Below are 21,717 nucleotides of genomic sequence, written 5' to 3'. Positions count from 1 at the left end.
TCTTTGTCCTACACATTAATTACCAATATGCGTCATCTTTCTCTCTTGCGACGTTACCATGACAACAAGTGCGACCGTCGCAAGTCAACTTGAAATCAGGCCCTTAGGACCCGATTTCAAGTCATGGCGCAAATAGATGGTGCAGCGGCAAATGTGTAGCTGCTATCTTTGACCTACACATTAATTACCAATGTGCGTCATCTTTCTCTCTTGCGACCTTACCATGACAACAACCGTCGCAAGTCAACTTGAAATCAGGCCCTTAACTGTCTCATCCTTTTCTGCTAAAGTCAAAATCAGCACTTAACAGGTTTTATGTGCAAATTGAGGAATCTCATTCAACCTAAAAAAAGAATTATGTAATTACATATACTGGATGGACCTACTTTAAGGCGAAAAAAAATTCAAAATTTCAAAATTGGTTTGATAAATCGGCTGTACTATTGTTTAACTAATTAACTGCGATAATTTTGAACGTTTAATTTAATTAAAGTTATGGTATTTATTACCCAATTGTTTTGAAATTGTAATAAAAGTCTTGTTAATTTTTTTTTTTAATTTGTTATCGCAATTTAGGTTTTGAGTGCTTTATTCATTTGTTTCCATTGCTGCAACCAGACAAACTTGATTTTTCTAATCTATAAAAATATTAAATTTTTAAAACTCAGAAACTTTCCTTTGTAAGCTACAATTTTTTTTACACAGCCAATACATGTCAAGAAAGATGTCTTTTATAATCCGTCATCAAAAATGTAAAGAATGTCATTTACACTTTTGAACTTCTCATATAGGTAGATCGTAGATACTTTCTATTAGAAAAATTAAAAAGAGATCTAGAGTTTTTTGAGTACATCAGTTTCTGAATACAAAGTACGCTGTGATCAAGAGTTCATTGTTCATTTTTATAATCGCATAAACATACCAGGTGTAGAATTGGTTTACGAGACAGGATTTTACATGTAAAAATAAGGAGATCCAATTATTGGCTCCCCTAATAATTTTATGGCAAAATGGTTAAAATGAAAGTTAGAGAGAATTAAAAGTACTGTCTAATTCCACTCTTTGTTTTTTTTATAACATCTTGTGGTACTGAAAGAAAAGCAAGAAAGGAGTTAAGACAAAAATACTAAAAAGCAGTACTAGCAATGAAATTTTACTTCTAAAATTATTTGTCGGGTGGTTTTACTATTATTTAATTTTCTTTTGATCTGCCCTTCAAAAGAACTCGTACAGGACTACAGGACGAATGAAAAGGTATCTTCCATTAAATGTTCAAACTTCTCTCCAATTCTTCGAATTGTTTCTATGGCTGAAATTGGTCGTTCTGGGAAACCTGAAGCAAATGTTGCTTGGAAGTTTCTTAAAGAAGATCCTACATAATACCATTTAAAGAAAGAAATAAAATTTCATGCCTAGAAGTACTTTTTAGTATTTTTGTGTTAACTCTTTTCTTGCCTTTCTTTCAGTACCACAAGATGATAGAATAAAACTAAGATTGAAATTAGAGAGTAATTGTAATTCTCTTTAACTTTCATTTTAACCATTTTGCCATAAAATTGTTAGGGGAGCCAATAATTGAAACTCTTTATTTTTACATGTAAGATCCTATGTCTCGTAAACCAATTCTACACCCGGTATACATAACCGATGTAGCCAAAAATGTTTTTAATGTCATCTCAAGTTAAAAAATCCGGTCAGTGCCAATTACGAGACAAAAAACACCAGCACTTTGTCAATTGTTTCATTGCCAACAGACTCAGTCATTGTTGATCACGCTGTAGAAGAAGAGACACAAGGAGACGAAAATGTTTCAGGTGTTAATTGATCTCATAAATTTATACTATAATGTAAGGTTTGTGTGATGTAGTGTAAAAACTTCATTGATAGGTCGGTCATGAATCACACAAATATTTTGTCAGCGACTGTGTTTTTGCATTAACCATAATATACTGACCCTTTTTTCTCTCTGACATATTATGAGATGCAAACAAGACACGAAGAAGTCGACTAGAATTTACATAACATAATCTGAATTCTGAAAGGATTTGTCGAAAACTATTGTGATTGTTTAGCAATAAGACTTTGTAAAACTTGTAGAATCGTTTTGGGGGGGAGCAAACGAAAATGGAAACTGATGATATGAGATATCACCGAGCACCATCAGAATCACTAAAAACTTTAAATTCAAAAATAATAAGTTGTGGGAGACAAATGATGTATAAATATTCTATTAGTCATAGTAATTTTTCATTCAATATTATTAACTGCGATCTGTATTTGCATGTTTACTTGTTTTTTAATTTATGCTTAGAAATATTCTTTAGATATAAAAATAAAGCTGCAATTTTACAAAAGATAAAATGAATATTAAATTTGAAAAAAAATCGTCTTGACTAAACGCGTAGTGAGTATAGTTTCATCATTTCAACTATTCCAAGGATTTCAAGGTAGACATTCTTTACATGATACATTTGTCATTCTTAAAAATTTTATTAAAAAAACTGTTAAATATGAAAGACTTCGTTGTCACAATTGATACCTATTGTAAATTAATGGATGTACGAAATAGATATTTAGACATTAAGGGAGATATGAACATGATTTTTCCCTGAGATTGACGTGGTTATAAACTGAGGGGAAAAACAGGAATATCTCCCGTGGTGCATACAATATTTTATTTTTTAGTGTCTGTACTTAAAAGTTAAAACTTCGTTAAAAATTATTTTGCAGGGAAGATTGCGTGAATATATGGTTGCTATAGTTCGGTTCTCATGAGTTTTTTGTAAACAAGGGGGAGGGCGAAAAAAAAATCCAAAGGAAGATATGTGTTGTTTTTCATAATGTGTATCTATGACGAAAAGAAACAATATCGTGTTACTAAAAAATAAATGTATTTTAATTGGCTATAACAGGGTAACACAGCGATGATATAAAACAAAAAAATCCATCGCCTAACGGTAACGACATTTTTCAAATTTAACTGCTAAAAATGTTTCCTCAAATAGCGCGATTATAAGAAGAAAAATGTGTACTAATCGTTGGAAAGACGTCAATGATATAAGAAAGCAATCAGTAAGTTTTATCAAAATCTGGTTGCATCTGTTTATTAATTTAAATGTTCCTCATTCATTCATTCATTATATTCTCTCATCAAATATAAACTCGTGATGTAATTAATAATCGATGATATAACTCGTGAAACCGGAGTAGCACTTTCAACTCGTCCTACGGACTCTTTGAATTTGCAACCCAATTTCACTAGTACAGATAGTCGATGATAATCATTCAACAGGTTATATTACAGCTCAGAATAAAACCTTAAAAACGTGTAAAGAACGACAGAGTATGTATAATATAAAACTATTAAAGCCGTAGAAAAAATATAATAATAAAAATTGCAAAAATCACACTACATATTATTAGATACAGAATATAATTGGCGTAGATATTTTTGTAAAGTTGATGTAGGTATCAAAGAAAACCTTGCGAAAGCACAAATAAAGTTAAAGTTGAAAACGACTTGGTGATCGATTGTTGTGCTTTTCAATCGAAAATGAACCGAAAATGAGATATTTTTGTGGGAGCTGTATCAGTTGGCATCTAATATTTTTACTAACAACTGGAGGATTGAAACATGATGACAAATGTGGTCTAGACTACATAATAGCATGCATGTATTCGATATGTAAATACCCGATGGAATAAATTGAATACGATACATTTTTTATTCTTTGAGTAGGTGGTTAGAGGTAATAAATTATTATATCATTTTTTTTTGTATCCGGTTTAGCAGGAAACGGTAACAGTGGCAATTGTTGTTTGTTTTTGAAAAGAAAAAAAATTAAAATGCTAACAGTCTCCGTCGAGTGCCGTGACAATTGTATGAGTTTTTGTTTTGGTTTCAGGATGAAATGAAAGAAGAAGACTCTCCTAGAAGATTATGTCTTGTTTGTGGTGATGTTGCCTCAGGTTTCCATTATGGTGTAGCTTCGTGCGAAGCATGTAAAGCTTTTTTTAAACGGACAATACAAGGTAAATGAAATGTCTGTTTGAAATTGCAGCGTTATAATTCAAAAGCCAAATAAGATAAAGTATATTAAGTTTAATTTTTCATCACAATGCAGCTTTTTTAAAATATTTTATTAATTTATTTTTGTACTCTTAAGATATCTAAAAAAAATTCATCGAAGTTAGCTATGCCACACATTTTATATTCGTAAACGTACGTCGTAACTTCGCAAGGTTTGCGTTTTGTGAATTTTGAAGTTAGAAACATTTAAGAAGATGAAAGTTTATTTTGTACTTACAAACCTTTAATAAAATGTTTAATAATAATTAAAGGAATTGTTGAAAGTGATGTCCGTTCTGCTGCAAGCACAAAGCCACTGGTCTCTTCATGTTATCGTAAATATTTTGTAATAAATTTCGCGCTGACAGTAAGACGTGCGTTATAAATCCGAAAGTATTTTTTTAAAGACTTATAACGTGGTGGCTAACTGTGTGAATTGATACTGAATTGTTAAAAATGATTCTAAATTTTGAAAACTTTCAGGTAATATAGAATATACATGTCCAGCATCTGGAGAATGTGAAATAAACAAGAGAAGGAGAAAAGCATGTCAGGCATGTAGATTTCGAAAGTGTTTAAGATCTGGTATGTTGAAGGAAGGTGTGCGATTAGACAGAGTCAGAGGGGGTAGGCAGAAATATAGAAGGAATCCAGATAGTCCATATCAAGTTCAAGTTGTATCGGCTCAGAGACCAATGCTGCAATTAGAAGGTAATTTTCTGATTATTAAATTATGTTAATACATATCACCAAAAAGATTTTTTTTTTCTACTGCTTCGGTAGAAAGTACGTACTTCCTCCCTCATTTTAGGGTCGAAAGTCTTCCTTGGGAGTAAAAGTAAAAAATGTCAAATTGACAATTCGAAAAATTGTCAAATTGTCAAAATAATAGATTATGCACCGAGGGAGTGAAGTGCCTGATTTTTACCCGAAGTGCAGTTTGTGGCCCGAGATGCATATGTATACACTTTTTTGCACGACCCAACGATTTTAATTGAAAAAAGCAGAAAATTTGTAAATTATTTTTAACTGTTAGGTTAAGTTGACAGTTAAAAATTCGAGTTAAAAAAAATATATATGAAATAAATATGTAGATATCATAAAAGTTGAATTCGCTATGCTTTTTTGCCCAAGAGAAAAAAAGTTGATTAAAAGCTTGAGTTGGCTGTTTTTTTTGCCCAAGGGAAAAAAGGAGCCACTTTACTCCATACAATCAGGGAGTAAAGCTGCTCATTATATACAGATCCTGCAAAAAACATTTTGAGTAATTGGTAGTAACCAGATGTACCAAAAAATCGTAATTTAATTACCCGTAGTTTTTTCTCCCAAAATTTTTTTGTCAATAAATAGGAAACAAGCTCAAAATCACCACCGAAATTCCTTCTTCAAGACGCAAATTCTATACTCAACCAGCGCTAATAAAATTCATTCCTTATAAGACGCAACTTTAGTAGCGGCAAGTGTGCTCACTCTGTTGCTCTAAGTTTGAAAAGCTTTTATTTGATTTTTTTAGTAACACAATATTGTTTCTTTTCGTCATAGATACACATTATGAAAAACAACTCGTAACTCCCTTGGAATATTTCAAATTTTTTCGCCCTCCACATTGTTTATAACAAACTCAAGAAAACCAAACCATAGCAACCATATATTCACGCAATCTTCCCTGCAAAATATTTTTAAGCAAGTTTTAATTTTTAAGTACAGACACTAAAAAATAAAATATCGTATGCACCACGGGAGATATTCATGTTTTTCCCTTCGGTTTATAACCACGTCAATCTCAGGGAAAAATCATGTTCATATCTCCCTTAATGCATAAATATGTATTATGTGATAAGGGATAAATTGCATCTTTTCATCCCGAGTGTAATAACATAAAAAGCTATTTAATTTTTATTATGTCAGTCAAAAAAACTGCCTAAAGAAACATTAATTTAATTATAATTTACAGCGTATTGACGTTTTAAAAAACGACGCATTTACGTAAAAATCGCTGATTGAGTTTACGTCATTCTAATTGTCGATAACTATCTGAAAACTAATGAGTTAACAGATAATTGGTCCAAAACAAGTGATTTTTTTTATGTATACGCTAGTTACGTGTAATGAAAGAACCCATCTTTACTAAACCGCTTAGAAATGTGTCAACAGAAAAACGTAAAATTTCAACATATGTATGAATTTATTTTTGTTTAAATTAATTGCCTATTATTATTGATATAGTTTATACCGAAAATAAGCCTTAACAACTTACCTTTCAGTGCAGTTATTAATCGAATGTGAATGTGTTATTATTTTATAACGTTAGAGCAATTTTATGTCTTTAAATTTTTTTACTGTACAAAATGTACACATTTTTTATTGTATTTTTATTGTTCCTGAAACTGTTAGGTAACAGGTAAATTGTATTCTAAAAATAAAATCTTGCAAATAAGATGACCTAAAAAAACATGGAAAAGTTTACCAAGATTATTTGCAAGTGGTTGATAGAAACATTTATCTTTTTTTTTGCTACTTCAGCTTTCCCAAAAAGAAGTAAATTGCAAAACTTTAAAACTGTTTTGTATGTTTAGGAAATCACATATTGTACAAACCTGTTCTCTTGCGGTTGAAAAGAGTTGTATTGAACAAATATGGTTTTTTATATAAAATTATCGTCAATTTTAATAATTAATAATTCAATTGGCAAGTCATCAGTTGAAGCTTACGTAATTACAAAAACTCTCGTTAGCCAAGCACGTTTAGTTATTATTACATAAAGAAACTTGTTGAAAGCGTCATGTGTTTTTCTCGTATTGAAGATCGTGTTATTGAATTCTATAAGGAAAGAAATTCCTGTTTTGTTTCTGCATTTCATTGCGACCGCAATCATTATACAGTGAAGTTCACGCTCGATGTTGTTCCTGGAAGCGAAAAAGCCTTGAACCTGTTTTGAATCAAACAAATTTGAAATTATATTTGTTGTGAAATTTGAAACGAGACTGTTGTTTACCACCAAAAATTGAGTAGTATGTGGGTCTTTTACTGTCTTGGCTAACTAGATTATAATTGTCTGCTTTATTTAAGTAGGCAGATGAAAATTTACTATTTGAAAAGAAATAAGTTAACAAATATGAAAATTGTAATTTTCGGTATGAGTGCTGTCATCACTTTTCAGGTATGAGACCGAAATTTTAAGCACGAGGCGTTAGCCGAGTGATGCAAAACAGGCCGAACTACTCTTCCATATCTCATTATTAATCATTTTTTGTGTTGATAATGTAAAACAGTTCTTCTATGAGCAAAGAAATTATTATTACCGAAGGTCTCATAACCTTTGTTTCACATTTTACTTAGATTGTGCGTACAATCTCAGCAAAAGTTCAATCATGCATTAAGTAAACTACATTTTGGCCGGCTTTGAATTTGATATAATGGATGGACTGTACAACGTGTTACCTACTACCGCGCTCATTATTGCAAGAAATAATTAATAAATTAGAAATAATATTACATAAACCAAAGCGCCAAGCAAGAGACATTTTTTTTATTTTTATTTTTATACCATATGTTCCAAAGAATTTATGGTCGAGAGCATTTTCAAAAAGCAAAAGATTTGAAAACGTGTGACTTAACTTGAGTCATCCAACAACAAAAAAGGTATGGATATATTTCAACAGTTTCAGCAAGTTTTAAATTATTTTGGTTACTATATGAATGAATCACCGTTACTAACATTTGACCGTACTTTCCCCTGTAGCCACGGTCCAGTAGAGCACTGTAATTTGTAAATTTAAAATTAGGTTATATAAATCTTAGTCTATGGTTTATGTCTATAATAATAAAAGCTGTGTCACACGTCTTCAATGATTTTATTTTTTATAACCGCTCTTGACATTTTTTTAATGAGTTTTCGATGTCTTGCGTTTAAAAAATTAAAATTTGATGAGTATTTGAATTAGGTGTTTTCCGAATATTATCCATCAAGATATACAATGTGAACATAAGTTTGGAACAAAATTCATAATAGCATTATGTGATGTTTTTAAGAACATCGCTCGGACACGTTGATTTAAAAAAAATGCCATCCTGTGACATAAATAACGTCATTGGTTTTTGCGCAATGACGTCCCCCACTTTTTTCTTCTCTTTCTGATAGACCTTCCTACTACCTAAACGATGTATGAAAAAAATTGGTACCTTACATAACAATTTTTTTGAGAAAATAACAAACTTTTATTCTTAATTTTTGATCTAAAAATTTTAATTGACCTCAAACAAACATCTAAGGTTAACAATACTTTAATGCAAATGTGGAAATTGTGCCCTGCCAACCATTTGGCTCTCACCGACATTTTGTACACTGCGCTCAATTCTCTCCCGTAAATGTTCTAAATTGTTTGGTATATTAAAATAAATCTTCTATTTTAAATAAACCCATATACAAAAAATTTACGTTAAAAATTAAATTTTTGAAGTAAAATGTGTCATTTTCTCAAAAAAATTGTTATGTAAGGTACGGTCGGTGGACAAATAAAACTGGGACACTTAAAATTTAATCAATGTAAATCAGACCATTGAATTGTCAATATATTTGTCAGTCTCTATATAATATGTCATACTAAACTTAACCTATTTGTGATAAAGCCGTAATTAAACGATGCAAATTTGTAAATTTTGACTTATGTGACTGTCATTTTTGTCCCAGTTTTATTTGTCCATCGACGGTACATACCAATTTTTTTCGTTGCGGGTTGTCATTTAAAAAATTTGGTGATGACGTCAATGCGCAAAAATCCGAGCGATTTTCCTAAAAACGTCACATAATGCTATTATGAATTTTGTTCCAAAGTTTATGTTCACGCTGTATATTTTCATTCAAGTCGAAACACCTTGAAGCCGTCAACCGATTTTATTGAAATATTGATTCGAAATGATTGTGGATAAATGTGGCAACTCTGTAGGTAGGATAGAGTTGACATTTCTTCTACAGTTCATAGTCGCGCAATTTTGAAAATTGTCAAGTCAATGTGCAATGGTATTAAAATAAAATCAAATGCACGCATATGAAATGTCATAAAAATGTCAACTATACCCCACCCACACAGTTACCACATAAATTTTTGTACATAGTTGCCATACTCATCCACAATCATTTTGAATCACCCAATATAAAAACATTTCTTTTCTGTATGCAACGATAAAATTAAAGATATTAGATATGCTTTATGTCAAAAGCTGTCAAAGATTGCTGACGCCTCAAGAAAGGGTTGACGATCGTCGCCGCTTAACGTGTAACTTCAAATGGTAAAGAACTCCGTTTCATAAATGAGAAACAGATTGCCCACAACACGGGCTATTTGATGAGTGGTAGGTCAGCAGTATATCGCAGAATAAGGTCTTTCGACAGCAGCGTTCCTCTCCATTTTTGTGCTTTCCTTTGACCCAGATCCATCGCACTCTCAGACTAAATTGTTGCAACGGACAATTTAAAATCGTTTCACGGCTTCGGGGTGTTCCGATTTCAATAAGAAAATGTGTAACATGAAACCAAAAGCACATCATTCGAGAGACCTCACCAGAAACAATAAATCAAATAGAGACCATCTCTTAATAGAAAATATACTACACAAGTATATTAAAGAAGTTTCAGAGGAGCGGATGCGAACGTGGGCCACATGCACACGGAGGAACTTCACAAAAACGAAATAATGCAGAAAATATAAGAAGAGGTCGACAAGAAACTTGAAATAAAACCCCAGGATGAAGATATTAAGAAATAATGGGATCAGATAGAAAAAGTGATGAAGAAAAGTTTTCAGGAGATGTAAGAACTGAAAGTCCCAAGGGAAATAAGGATAGGTTCACGGACAAGTGCAAAAGACTACTAGAAGAACGGAACCGAGCAAGATTGATGCTCCTCAATAGACAGATGAAAAACAAAAAAGATATCAAATATGTAATAAGGAAGAGAGCGAAACAAGCATGCTATCAAGAAACTGAAATCAATAGAAGAAAATTACAAAAATAAAGAAATAAGGAACTTTCACCAGGTTGCACGGAAATCTAGAGAGATTCCACAGAAAACATTGACATACCTGAGAAAGAAGAACGAAGAATTGATAGAAAGAACAAGTGGAACGAATATGAAGTAGTACAGGAACCAACAGAGTAAGAGATAGAACTCAAAAAAAAAAAATAAAAAAAAAATAAGAATACAAGAGAGAAATGTGTACCAGCAGAAATATTAAAATACGCAGGAGGAAAAGTAAATAACGGAATGAGCTCGGAATTTGGCAAGAAGAACGAATGCCAGAGCAATGGAAAACTCGATAATATGTGTCCCATCCCAAAAAAACGGGGATAGCACAAACTCCAAAAATTGCAGAGGGATATTCCTGCCCGACGTGACGTATAAAGTGCTGACAAGAATAATTAGAAACAAACTAAGTCTCTTGCATGATACCTTAATAGGCGAGTACCGAAAAACAACAAGTAATTTTACCTACGCAGATGAGGTAGCACTGATAACAAGGTCAAAAAAGGAAACAGAAAAATTATTTAGTTTCAAAATGGAAAAAGCGGCGAGGGGTTACGAACTGAAAGTAGACGAAGATAAAACCAAGTATGTAATGAAACAAGAAGAAACAACAGTCGATGAACAATACAGCAGATTCAAGACAGAAACAAAAATCTATAACTTTGAGAGGGTGAAGCATTTTGAAAAAATAGGAGTAAAAGTTTCCTGCGATAATGAAAAAGAGCTGGAGATAGATAAAAGAATGAGTAAGGGAAGCAAAGCAACGGGCTCATTAAACAGAATGCTAAAGTCAAGAGAAATCTCTAGAACAACGAAAATAAAAATATACAGGACAGTAGTGAGGCCGACGGTGGTATACGGGTGTGAAGTTTGGGAGAGGAAGATGGTGAGGAAAATATTTAAAGGAACAAAAACCGAAGATGGAAAATGGAGACGAAAAACAAATAAGGAGATAAAAGATCTATCTATACAAACGCAGCAGTACAGTGCAACATATAAAGGCACAAAGAAAAAGGTGGCTGGGACATATCGGTAGGATACCAGAGCATAGACATGTGAAGAGAACGCTACTATGGGGGAAAGGAGAGAAATGGAGGAGGGGAAGACAGAAGAAGAAATAGTTGGAAGCAGTGACAGCAGGCGTAAGAATGCTAGGCGTAACGGACTGGAATAAAGCGTCACAGGATAGAGAACAATGGAGAAAAATAGCTAAGAACAGTTGTGACGACAGGGAGAATATGATGTAGCTTATGAAGCGGAACTAGGGAGAACTAAGTCGTACATATATTTCTTTTTCTTGATCTGTATTTTGTTTGTAACGTTTGATCATAAACAAACTGTGGAACACAACCCTCCCATATAACTTTTTCTGACGTATAATAATTTTGCGTCTATAACGTACTTAAAACTATAAAACTCCGTTTAAATATATAATATAGTTAATTTGTTTATTTGAATTTGTTTTAGATATAAAAATGCTGGACGCGTTAGCGGTGTGCGAGCCCGACTGCTTAGAAATCAACACAGCTCTAGAGAATTCAAAACATCGGACCCTTTCCATACTCAGCGACCTGTACGACAGAGAACTAGTGGGAATAATCGGTTGGGCGAAGCAAATCCCCGGTTTCACGGATCTGTCCCTCAACGATCAGATGAGGCTGTTGCAAAGCACGTGGGCCGAAATACTTACACTAACATTAGCATATAGGAGCGTGCCATTAATACAACTGGCCCGACTGAAATTCGCCGCGGATTTCACGTTGGACGAGAAACAGTCGCGAGACTGCGGGGCCATCGAGTTGTACCAAACGGTGAGTGCACGCTGCGACGATGGAAAGAGTTGATCATACTATTTTTCCAGTGTTGCCATGTTGTTGAAAGATTAGATAATTTATCGATTTTAAAAGAAGAATACTACCTCTTAAAAGCGCTTGTTCTTGCAAATTCTGACGTGCGGTTGGACGAATCTCACTCTTTAAAAAAATTTAGGGATTCTATTCTGTCGGCATTGTCAGATACTGTAGGCATTTTGAGGTATTACTTTGCACGAAATGGATGACACGAGTAATATTCGAATTTCGTTTGGCAGGCCGACAGGTGTCTTACATCAAATTCAACAGTTACTTCTGTGCATGCCGGCGCTGAGACAAGCCGATCAAGTCGTGCGGAGGTTTTGGTCCGACGTCCACCAACAAGAGTTAGTACCGATGAACAAACTTTTCTTGGAAATGTTGGAAGCCTACTGTCGGTAGCCTTCCCGTTAAAAAACTGCCATCTAGAAATAATTTGCGAGAAAATCGATCGTTTCGTTTTTTTTTTCTTCCCCCTGAAAATCAGTCGCACCGTTCGAATCGACTTTCTCGCAACTGAAAAAAAACTAATATTGTCATCCGTCATTTAGGTATTAAGCATAATTTTAGAACCAGTGATAGAGAAAGAGAAAAGTAGATTCCTTTTTAATTTAGCTACGGTTAGTTACTGTACATATTGCCGAATTAGTAGAAGTTTATGTTTTATCATCTCGCTTTAATTTGGATGCATAAATTTATTGTTTATGTATTGTCGATTAAGTTTTTGACTTTTACCTCACAAATATATTTTTATTTATACTGTATATCGGTTCAGTTAGATATTATGAGCACATTGATTGCTTAATTTCATACTGTAGTGAATAATAAAAAGATCAATGTGATTATTAACAGATTTTATTCTGACGTTTCTAATATTATCGATGCGACGCAGGTTAATTTTTAACATGCCAGTAACATTTTAGCACAATTTTAATGTACTTATAGGTTTATCACGAGAAAATTTTGTTACAGAACCCAGGAATAACAATCATCTCAAATGTAACAACAGATTATTATTGTTTTAAGTAAAAGAATGTTGTCAATAAAGACCTTGTTGTTTATTTACTATATTTTTGATGTGAATTTATAGCAATAAATAGACAGTTAACAAATAATAAATATACGTTTATTTCTTACAAATAAAGATAAATATTTACACCAATAATATACAGTATAACGGAAATAATTACATAAAAAAAATAGATAAACCTATATCAACTCCTACCCAAAATGTCTTAATTTAATTACATGTATTTCGTAACTTTGAACATACTGCACATAGTAATGGAACTTTTGGTGAAAGTCGGCGTATTTGAATATTGAAGATTAACAATAGTAGTAGTAGTTTATGTTGCCGCAACTAATTTTGAGCCGGGAAGTAAGTAGTGGTTGGTGTAAATTTGAGAGCTAAAAGTCTAGACAAACTGCGTGTTTGCAAGACGTGACAATATCAGAGCGGGCAAGTAAATCAAATTGGCACAAAATCAGTCAAAACCGTAAGAAACAACCTGAAATTTGAAAATTCTAGCCATAGGTAAATCTAACCGTCTAACAACAACATCCAAACGAGTAAAACCCCCAGACTATGTGACATGACCATCGCTGACAGCCGCGATGACGTGAACTTGCTTCCCTTTGCTGTTGTTGTAGACCTGTCCGGCGCTGAAAGGTTCCAACCTGGGATGGCTGTCGGCTTTGCCCGTCTTATCTGCGGAAAAAATCTCACTTCACACGCCACCTCTCAAGTTCTCTCAACTCACCTGAAGCTTCCGCGGGAATGTACTTGGAGATGCGGACCAACGGCAGCGGCAAGTGTCCGCTCGTCAGCGGCATCACGTCCAACACCACGGTTTGCGGCTCGGAGTCCGAATCGAAGCAGACGACTCCGGCGGTTCTGCCGCACACGGCCCACACGCTTTGTTCCGCCAGAACCTCGTACATCACTGACTTGGCTTGGTTGTTTTGTTCGAGTGACTGACCCACGCTCCGGATCTTCAAGTGGAGGTGGCAGAGGGCGCCGTCACGGCAAAACTCGCTGCCTTTGGTGGGCTCCACGCCGGCTTCCAACACGTACAGCGTCTGCAACAACCGCGGTTAGTCTCGAGCCGAAGCGCTAACTCCGACAGACCTGGTACTCGTTGATGTCGAAGTAGTATTTGTACAATTTTCTGCCGCCGACCCCGTCGAAACTGTAAAATACCGAGAAGTCGCCTTTGATCGTTGGCGATTGCGCGCTCGGTGTTATTAAGAGCTCCCACATGTACGACAGACCTCCACCGTTGGGAACCACCTGAAAATAATCACGGTGCGATGACACAACACCGTAACAGACTCGACTCGACTCACTTGACTAGACTTGGAATTCCGATCCAAAATTTTGCAAACGTCGCCCACGCTCAGCTCCGGTTTTTCTACGTATATGTCTTTTTCGCACTGTCCTGTGACGTTGATCTGTACGAATTTTTTGTGTTGTACTGTATGCAATCGCCATGTTGTCGTCAGAGGAGGTGTGAAACTCAGCTTGACCACTATGGGCTTGGTCGTCCAAGGACAGCCAATGGATACTTGGTGATCTTTCGTGTGCAGATCTGCCAACACTCGAAGTGGCATTCTGGTGCTGCTGAAGGGTGCTTTCTCCCCGACCTCGATCTCCAAGGAGGAGGTCAGCGCCTCGTCGGCTCTCGTTTGGAACGTCAATCCCCGCGATGCCGTCAGCTTTATCTTTGACTTCTGAAAATGGAAAAGTTGATTTTGAACGCCTTTTATATAACATACCGACTTGAAACTTTTTACGAAAATATCGATTCTACAGACCACGTTCCGATATAATGTAATGCTGATGACATTTTCTTGGAAATATACAAACAAGTTGAAGAGTACAAAATTGTTGACTCTGACTTGCAGCGTCTTTTTGTTGTTAAAAACTTAAGCGTTACTTTTGATCAGAAGTTAGCTTTTACGGATCGTTACGACTCGATAATATCTTCATCAGTTCATCACTCAAGTGTAAGATTGTTATCCGCAACTGTAAATATTTCCAACACTGGCGTGTGCTTTTCTGTATATTTTTCATTTGCGAGGTCCAGACTTAGACTATGGTTGCATTGTTTGGTCATATAACTGCCTTAAAATTGAAAAAACACAAAGAAAATTTCTGAAGTTCCTGCATTTTAAGTCGTTTGGTTTTTATCCTGAGAGAGGTTTTTCTCGGAGCGATGTTTTGTCAATTTATTCCGTTCAGGGCTTAAAATTCTATCGCTGTTTTATGTTTAACTTTGTGAACGATGCGATCGACTGTAATCTTTTATTAGTAAAACTGTCTTTTCTAGTGCCCAGACTCAACCCAAGAGATCCACAAGTACAATCGGATAGCAAAAAAAAACTGGTACAGTATGTTACTATTGACACTTCCAAAACTCACATTTTTGATTGTGAGTTTTGGAAGTGTCTAAAGCAACACTATGTACCAGTTTTTTTTTTGCTAGTCAATAGTACCTATCTAAAAACGACACGAGAAGCCACTGCAAAAATGTAGCCAACTACGATGTTACAAATATTTATAACAAGTACTGGCTTTGTAACAAGTCAAAGCCAGTAACAAGTCACTACGAAGTGCCCCTGGCGGCCAATTTTATACCCAATTAATTTGGATCACGTCTTTTTCTCAACAATTGGTAGTCGATCGTAAAATAGAGCATTTTCTCCTTTGTTGTGACCAAGTTGTTCAGACTTACTGGTTCGACTGTGTAGCTCCCGATGGTGACGATCAAATTCATGATTTGTTCGAATCCCGACAACAATGGCGCGTCCGTTTTATGCAGTCTCACCAGTGGAGCCTCCTCTTTGATTTCGAACGCCAGCCGAGGTGACAACATTTGAGAAATCAGGTGCAGGTTCTTCATGTGAATAGCCACTTGTCCCAAGTAATACTTGCCGATGGTGTTGGCTTGCTTGCTCAGTTTTATCACGTTCACTCCGGGCGTCACGACCAGAGGCTGAAATTGAAAAGTGGATTGACTTCGCTGTGGTCCGCGAGTAAAACCGCTCACCAAGTTGTTGACTTGAAGGCAACAACTGAAGTCGCTCTTGGGCGGCGCGACGCTGTCCTTCCGCTTGTGTTCGGGGTGCTTGCAAACAACGCTGGCGCTTGCCAACTGTTTGTCCTGCTTGTGGTCCAAGTGACGGTGGATTTGCAGCCGCTGCAGGAGAGGGTCGCGCGGTTTCAGATCTCTGCTCGTGACCGTGCGACTTTTACAGTACTTTTCATTCTTCCTGTTGTCTTTCGTCTCCACTTCGACGGATATTACGACGCTGGTGCATAAAATTTCACGCGGGAAGTTAGACTCGATCGCCAGTTCCACGTTGATGACGCTATCTTGCAATATGACAGCCTCGTTTTTTAAGGCTACACTAGTTATTTTTATAATATCGTTGAAAGGCACTACCAGAGGTTTGTCGAGAGACTGCAGACACTTCCTCATCTCGTCGAAGTAAGTCCACCGGATCAGGGTATCTATCTCTAAAGCTGCGGCCACGCAAGCACTCGTTTTGATGAACTTCTTCACGTCGTCGGCTTTTTTGTGGCACTCGGCCAGTTCGATTTGCGTCTGCGCGGCCAATTCGTGCCACTTGTCTTGCTCGAACGTTCGAACCGCGTCGCTCAGGAAAGCCGCGGCGGTCTGGGTTTCACCGAGGAGGATGTAAAACGAGGCGACTTCGCGACCGACCAATCGCGCCGAACGAAGACGACCGATGTGTTTGTACGTACACATTGCCAGTTCTGCCAATTCCTGGTGACAAAAAAATACATCACCATTAAAGGAAACCTACCGGGCACCGGGTGACTTAATGATTGAGACGAATTTAGTGTTGTCTGTTGATTCACTTTCTAGGTTAAAATTTTTGCAAATTAATAAATCGCGATAAATACCATTTGATTTATTTTGACTTTTGAACTGTCATAATTGAATTTAACAGCAAATGTACCAACATAAAATCGTAAGTGTGTTGCCAACCGAACAAAAATAATTTCAATTATTAAAAGTCACCCGGTATTATGTCCGAGTATACGTACTAAGTAGGTCTTGTTGAAAGCTTCTTGTGAACAAAGAGCTTCTTTTAGCTTGTCGGTGGGAGATGGACAGTCAGGCGAACCGGGATTGTCACCCATCCCTGCTGACAGTCCCACCACGATGTGCAACTGTTCGGAGGTGGGGGCGCCGCCCGGCATCAATCCACACAAGTCACCCAAATCTCGTAACTAAAAAATGTTCTGTTGTTGAAAAAATTGACGCCATCGCTGCTCGTTAATTTCGTTTCGTATTTAGGAAAAAAAAAAGAAAGGCCTTCTAAAACAGTTATTGCTTTATATCATTTTTCTCTTTTGCATTACAAAGAAATATTGGGTAATAATTCAAAATGATTGTGGATAAGTATGGCAACTGTGTGGGTAGGATAGAGTTGACTTTTCTCTGACAGTTCATATGGGTGCATTTAATTTTTTTGTACAATTGCACGTTGACTTGACAATTTTCAAAATTGCGCCACTATGAACTGTCAAAGAAATGTCAACTCTATCCTACCCACACAGTTGCCACATAAATTTTCGTACATAGTTGCCATACTTATCCACAATCATTTTGAATCACCCAATATCATGCGATCAATAAAATTTTCCATAGGAGTCCACGCTATGAAAAACAAAATAATCTAAACAGAAATCATCTGTCAAAACGTTCTCGGAATAGTTGTATTATCCGTTCACTTGACATCCGCCCTGTCAGATTGACAGGCTGTTGGTAATATTTAAAATCCCTATTATACTAACTTGGTAATTTACGTACAATGTTGTCATCTTGGAGAAGTATATGGCTCATTTATTTATGGCTAATGTTCCTCCTATAATTATTTTTCTGGCCCCGTCCGATTCAGAATTAGAACAGCAGCCAAAGACCAATTCTCTTCTAATTTAGCAATGTCAACTTTTAATTTTTTTAGGAAACTGTCAATTAAACAATGACATATCCGTGTGCTTGTTTTTTTAAGCGTAAACTAACGTAAGATTTAAACAGCTGATCGGTCATCCGTAACCTGCATAGTGCGTTCACAATCGACCCTTCAACGCCTACTATGAGGTGAAATTTAAAAAAACACCCGAGACAAGAGATATAAAATCGTGCACTTTTGGGTGGCCGCGTGTGTACAGTCGTCAAGGTCATTTTGAAATTTCCGGCTGGTCACAAATTAAAAATGTTTGCCTGCTTAATTAGGGCCAATGTCAATAAAATGTCAATCAAAAGAAAATTGTAACTCGTGACGTAAAATCAACCCAGAACTTCTGAGTGTTCGAATAGAACCTAAGGTTCCGTAGGGTTTACTGGGTGGTTTTTTGGGTTTTATTCTAGTGAGGGAACACCTAAAAGTTTAGTGCATTATGACGTCACGAGTAACTCTTGCGGGGGAAAAAACTCAAAATATTGTTTTAAATAGGAACGAGACAACCTCCTAAACGTATCTCAGTACTACCAACCTTGTGAGCGACTCCAAGCAACGCCCCCTGCTGGCAAAGTATCTACTAAAATTTGAGGTCAGCTTGAAAATCTAATTTATATTACTTAGTTCTAAGTCACAACTGTCAATTTTCTTTATCACTGACCGTGTAAACCAGAGCCTCTTAAATTAAAAACGTTTTCTAATTTTTTAAGATAATCTGATTTCAGTGCACTGTTCATACAAACATTTTTTGTAAAATGTTTCGATTTTTAAGCGGCAGTTATTAATAATGAATACATAAACTAAAAAAATAATATAAAACTGTGCCTACTGATTTGTTAATTTTGAAAATCCAAACATTTTGTTTCAATTAACACTCACAAAATTAATTCCTGATTAAAACTACATGTCAGTTACTTACCTTTTGGCTTGCGTAGGCCCACAGAGATGCAGTATGCAGCGAATAATCTTCAACAGAGTCAGCATTGTTATACTTGTCACAAACCTGCAATACTTCCATGCAAGCTAAGAACAACCAACATGAAACAGCACCAGGTGAAGAATTAATTTCTAACACGGTTAATTCTCTGGTGGTCAAATGGAGAAATGGCAAACATCTTGACGCCATCTGTGACAAAAACACAAATTACTACATCTTGTAGAGTCCAACACCTGTAGCAACTTACTTCCCACACTTTATTGGCTCGAAGCAACATTTGAGCCTGCTTTGAAAACAAGTATGCTCTTAATTCTAATAGAGATGGGGAGTCAGAGAGCACCGATGAGTTATTTAATTTGAGACCGTGCCACTGTTCTAAAGGTTTCTGGAAATCACCCAGCCAATTAATTGACTCGCCTGTAATTCCGTTAACTACAAACTGGGAAAAGAGAGCATCTAATTCATCATATTGCACCAAAGCTTCTTCATGTAATCCTAACATTTCTAAAACGTGCGCCAATTCCTCCTGAAAATCGTCACATACACATCAAACAATTTTAGAATTATTTGCTAGTACTTGGAGCTGAAAGTATTGCATAAAATTCCAACCAACTTCATTTCTTCTTTCACGTTGTTGTCTAACGTGATCTTCTAGGCGCGACACTGCTCTGGCGTAAGCCACCAGCAGCAAGTGTCGTATGCGACTGACCAAACCGCGCCACGAGTCTGCCGAGCGCGCCTCTACTTTTCCGGGATTTATCACAGATATACAACGATCACCTTCAAACAAACAAAATGTAATGTACAAAAAAAAAAATTCTGATCGTTCTACCTTGTTTGGGAGCAAAATCTGTTCTAATTTTATCCAACACGGTGGTCCTTGGAAGAAGCTTGTTGGTACGCTTTCCATCGTAATTTTCAACAACAACAATCAAAAAGTCAGGTATCTCTTTAGATGAAAGTTCCTTTAACCAGTTTTCAATATCATCTCGAACAGATGTCTTGTACAAGTCGACGTCCTGCAAAAGCGTGTCAAATCAAAGCTCCTAAAATGGTTTTGAACAACTACTGTGCATTCTGTCCAATAAATATGAAATAATGGTCTCCGAATGAGGTCCCATTGATTTCCCTTGGGTAAAGAGGCGGCGCTAAAAGGGGCGAAGTTTGCTCCTATGTGAACGGAGCGCACGGGACGCCCTTGGGCTCGCCTCCATTCGCAAGAATCTTGGGGAAGGGCTTGAAATAGGTTGTCTTCTATTGTCGAAAACACTTCCAATTCGCCTGCGCCTATTAATAGAACAGCAATTTTGAATAGAATTGGACTAATAAGGGGCACCTACATGTAATTAGCGGTCGCCTGTCAATCGTTGACCCTTCTTCAGTTGCTGTACCATTCATGATTGGAATTTGAATTTTAACCAGGAGGTAGGAAAAAGGTCATTGTCAAAAATTACTGTATATCGTAAATTTTTCACTTGTTTCTTAGTCTGTCTAATGTCTTCGTGATTTTCATAATATATCATTAATGTTTGAGCGCAGACAGCAAAAGTAAATACCATCAATATGATTTTGACAGATGATTAAACACCCCAAAACGTGTTGTCATTTCTGTTTCTGTCATATTATTAGCCTAGCAATGTAACCAACTTGAACTCTACAAAAAATGGAAATGATCTCTAACCAAAGGGCAAAATCGTCATAAATAATTATAATAATTATAAATATAAAGTAAATAATAGTTTAATAAAATTAACTAAACGTTAACGTGAAGTAATTTGAACGGGATTAATCGTTTTTTAAAATTATTATCAACTACGCGGGGTTAGCAGTGGGAATAGTTGCGATAGTTGCATTTCAAATATTGTTCGTCGTTTATGGATGGATTTTTTTTTGTTGGAAGACATCCGTGTATAAATTGATCATGAAAGGAACACGGATTGCATTTCGGTATTACTGCATTCTATGTAATAATATGTTCGAATTTATTTTTGTGTCGTCAACCTCAACCACAAGTTTCACCACAATGTTTTTTTTTTGTTTGACACTGTCAGAATTTGAGAATTTTATCCTATTATATGTGAACGGATTTTGATAAATGTCACAACTTGTCAGAACGAAACGTCAAGCTAATTTTAAAGGTTTTAAGCGATTTGGAGCCTTTAAGGGGCTCGTCGAACAAAAAAACGTTGTATTCAACTCGTTCGTGTATAAATTGGGCCTTTTTTGGCCCAATTTACACAGAAACTCGTCAAATAAACTACTATTAATCAACTACGGAATAAGTTTTAACTGTATCTACGGGGTGATCAAATAGGACTGTTTAAGTTGGTAACACTGAATTGTATTTTAAATCGTATAACAGGAGTAACTTTCGGTTGTTGATGGCTTGTCGTTGTTAATGCTATACCTACATCAGATATTTGTCAAATAAACCAACAAAACATATCCGGTTGCAGTGTTATAAATAACCGAATGAAAAAATTTTCTTAATTGTACTGCCAACTTAAACAGTCCTTCTTGATCACCCGGTAGTTATTACATATAAGTATTGTTATCAAAGTTTTTACATTATGTAGAGGATAGTCCTATTAAACGAATATACACTCAATTTCATATAAATGTGCATCTAAGCAAGCCATGAAAATCTGATTTTCTGTTGGTAGTAAAGCTAAAGCTAGTGACTTTGACTTTCAAAGTTGCTTGCTCTGCGCGAACTCGATTTGACTAATTTTTTAGTTTTTATCCATTTTAACATTGCTGATTTCAAAAGCAATGTTACGTCTCTTTACTGATTAAATTAAAGTAATTCTTATTTGTTTTTGTCTTGTCTTGTCTATTATATAAT

General features: G+C 35.7%; 2 protein-coding genes across 9 annotated transcripts in view; one reads left to right on the top strand and one right to left on the bottom strand.

The window, feature by feature from the left end:
• ERR (estrogen-related receptor) overlaps positions 1 to 13,002 on the top strand; it is a 39,166-nt gene extending 26,164 nt beyond the window's left edge. For 7 of the 8 annotated variants that reach the window (XM_069037465.1, XM_069037464.1, XM_069037467.1 and 4 more), the window contains 5 exons: positions 3,906 to 4,032; positions 4,553 to 4,780; positions 11,559 to 11,902; positions 11,953 to 12,125; positions 12,181 to 12,417. In XM_069037465.1, the coding sequence (XP_068893566.1) occupies positions 3,906 to 4,032; positions 4,553 to 4,780; positions 11,559 to 11,902; positions 11,953 to 12,125; positions 12,181 to 12,343 (1,035 nt within the window). In that variant the 3' untranslated portion in view covers positions 12,344 to 12,417. Of the gene's footprint in view, positions 1 to 3,905; positions 4,033 to 4,552; positions 4,781 to 11,558; positions 11,903 to 11,952; positions 12,126 to 12,180 lie in introns of all 8 variants that reach the window. The other variant, XM_069037463.1, reaches the window with a different exon arrangement.
• A 43-nt stretch (positions 13,003 to 13,045) lies between these two features.
• On the bottom strand, positions 13,046 to 20,500 carry SIDL (SIDL trafficking protein particle complex subunit 10). Its single transcript, XM_069037457.1, has 13 exons — positions 20,213 to 20,500; positions 19,942 to 20,159; positions 19,705 to 19,891; positions 19,450 to 19,652; positions 19,120 to 19,398; positions 18,855 to 19,061; positions 17,016 to 17,201; positions 15,991 to 16,731; positions 15,676 to 15,936; positions 14,288 to 14,671; positions 14,070 to 14,231; positions 13,702 to 14,020; positions 13,046 to 13,649 (listed from the first exon to the last, which is right to left on the bottom strand). The coding sequence occupies exons 1-13, from the start codon at positions 20,268 to 20,270 to the stop codon at positions 13,525 to 13,527; spliced, it is 3,330 nt and encodes a 1,109-aa protein (XP_068893558.1). The 5' UTR covers positions 20,271 to 20,500; the 3' UTR covers positions 13,046 to 13,524.
• Positions 20,501 to 21,717: the final 1,217 nt, after the last annotated feature.

Source organism: Tenebrio molitor, chromosome 2, assembly GCF_963966145.1.
Source record: "Tenebrio molitor chromosome 2, icTenMoli1.1, whole genome shotgun sequence".
Lineage (NCBI taxonomy): Eukaryota > Metazoa > Arthropoda > Insecta > Coleoptera > Tenebrionidae > Tenebrio > Tenebrio molitor.
The sequence above is the reverse complement of the archived record's forward strand: the minus strand, read 5'-3'. Positions and strand labels throughout refer to the sequence as shown.

Bases quoted from the DNA above. Each gene is read 5' to 3' on its own strand.
- SIDL (XM_069037457.1), bottom strand. From the start codon at position 20,270: ATGAATGGTACAGCAACTGAAGAAGGGTCAACGATTGACAGGCGACCG. The intron at 20,160-20,212 runs GTAGGTGCCCCT...TTCTATTAATAG, and splicing joins CAGGCGACCGCTAATTACAT to GCGCAGGCGAATTGGAAGTG. The intron at 19,653-19,704 runs GTAGAACGATCA...GTTTGTTTGAAG, and splicing joins AGATTTTGCTCCCAAACAAG to GTGATCGTTGTATATCTGTG.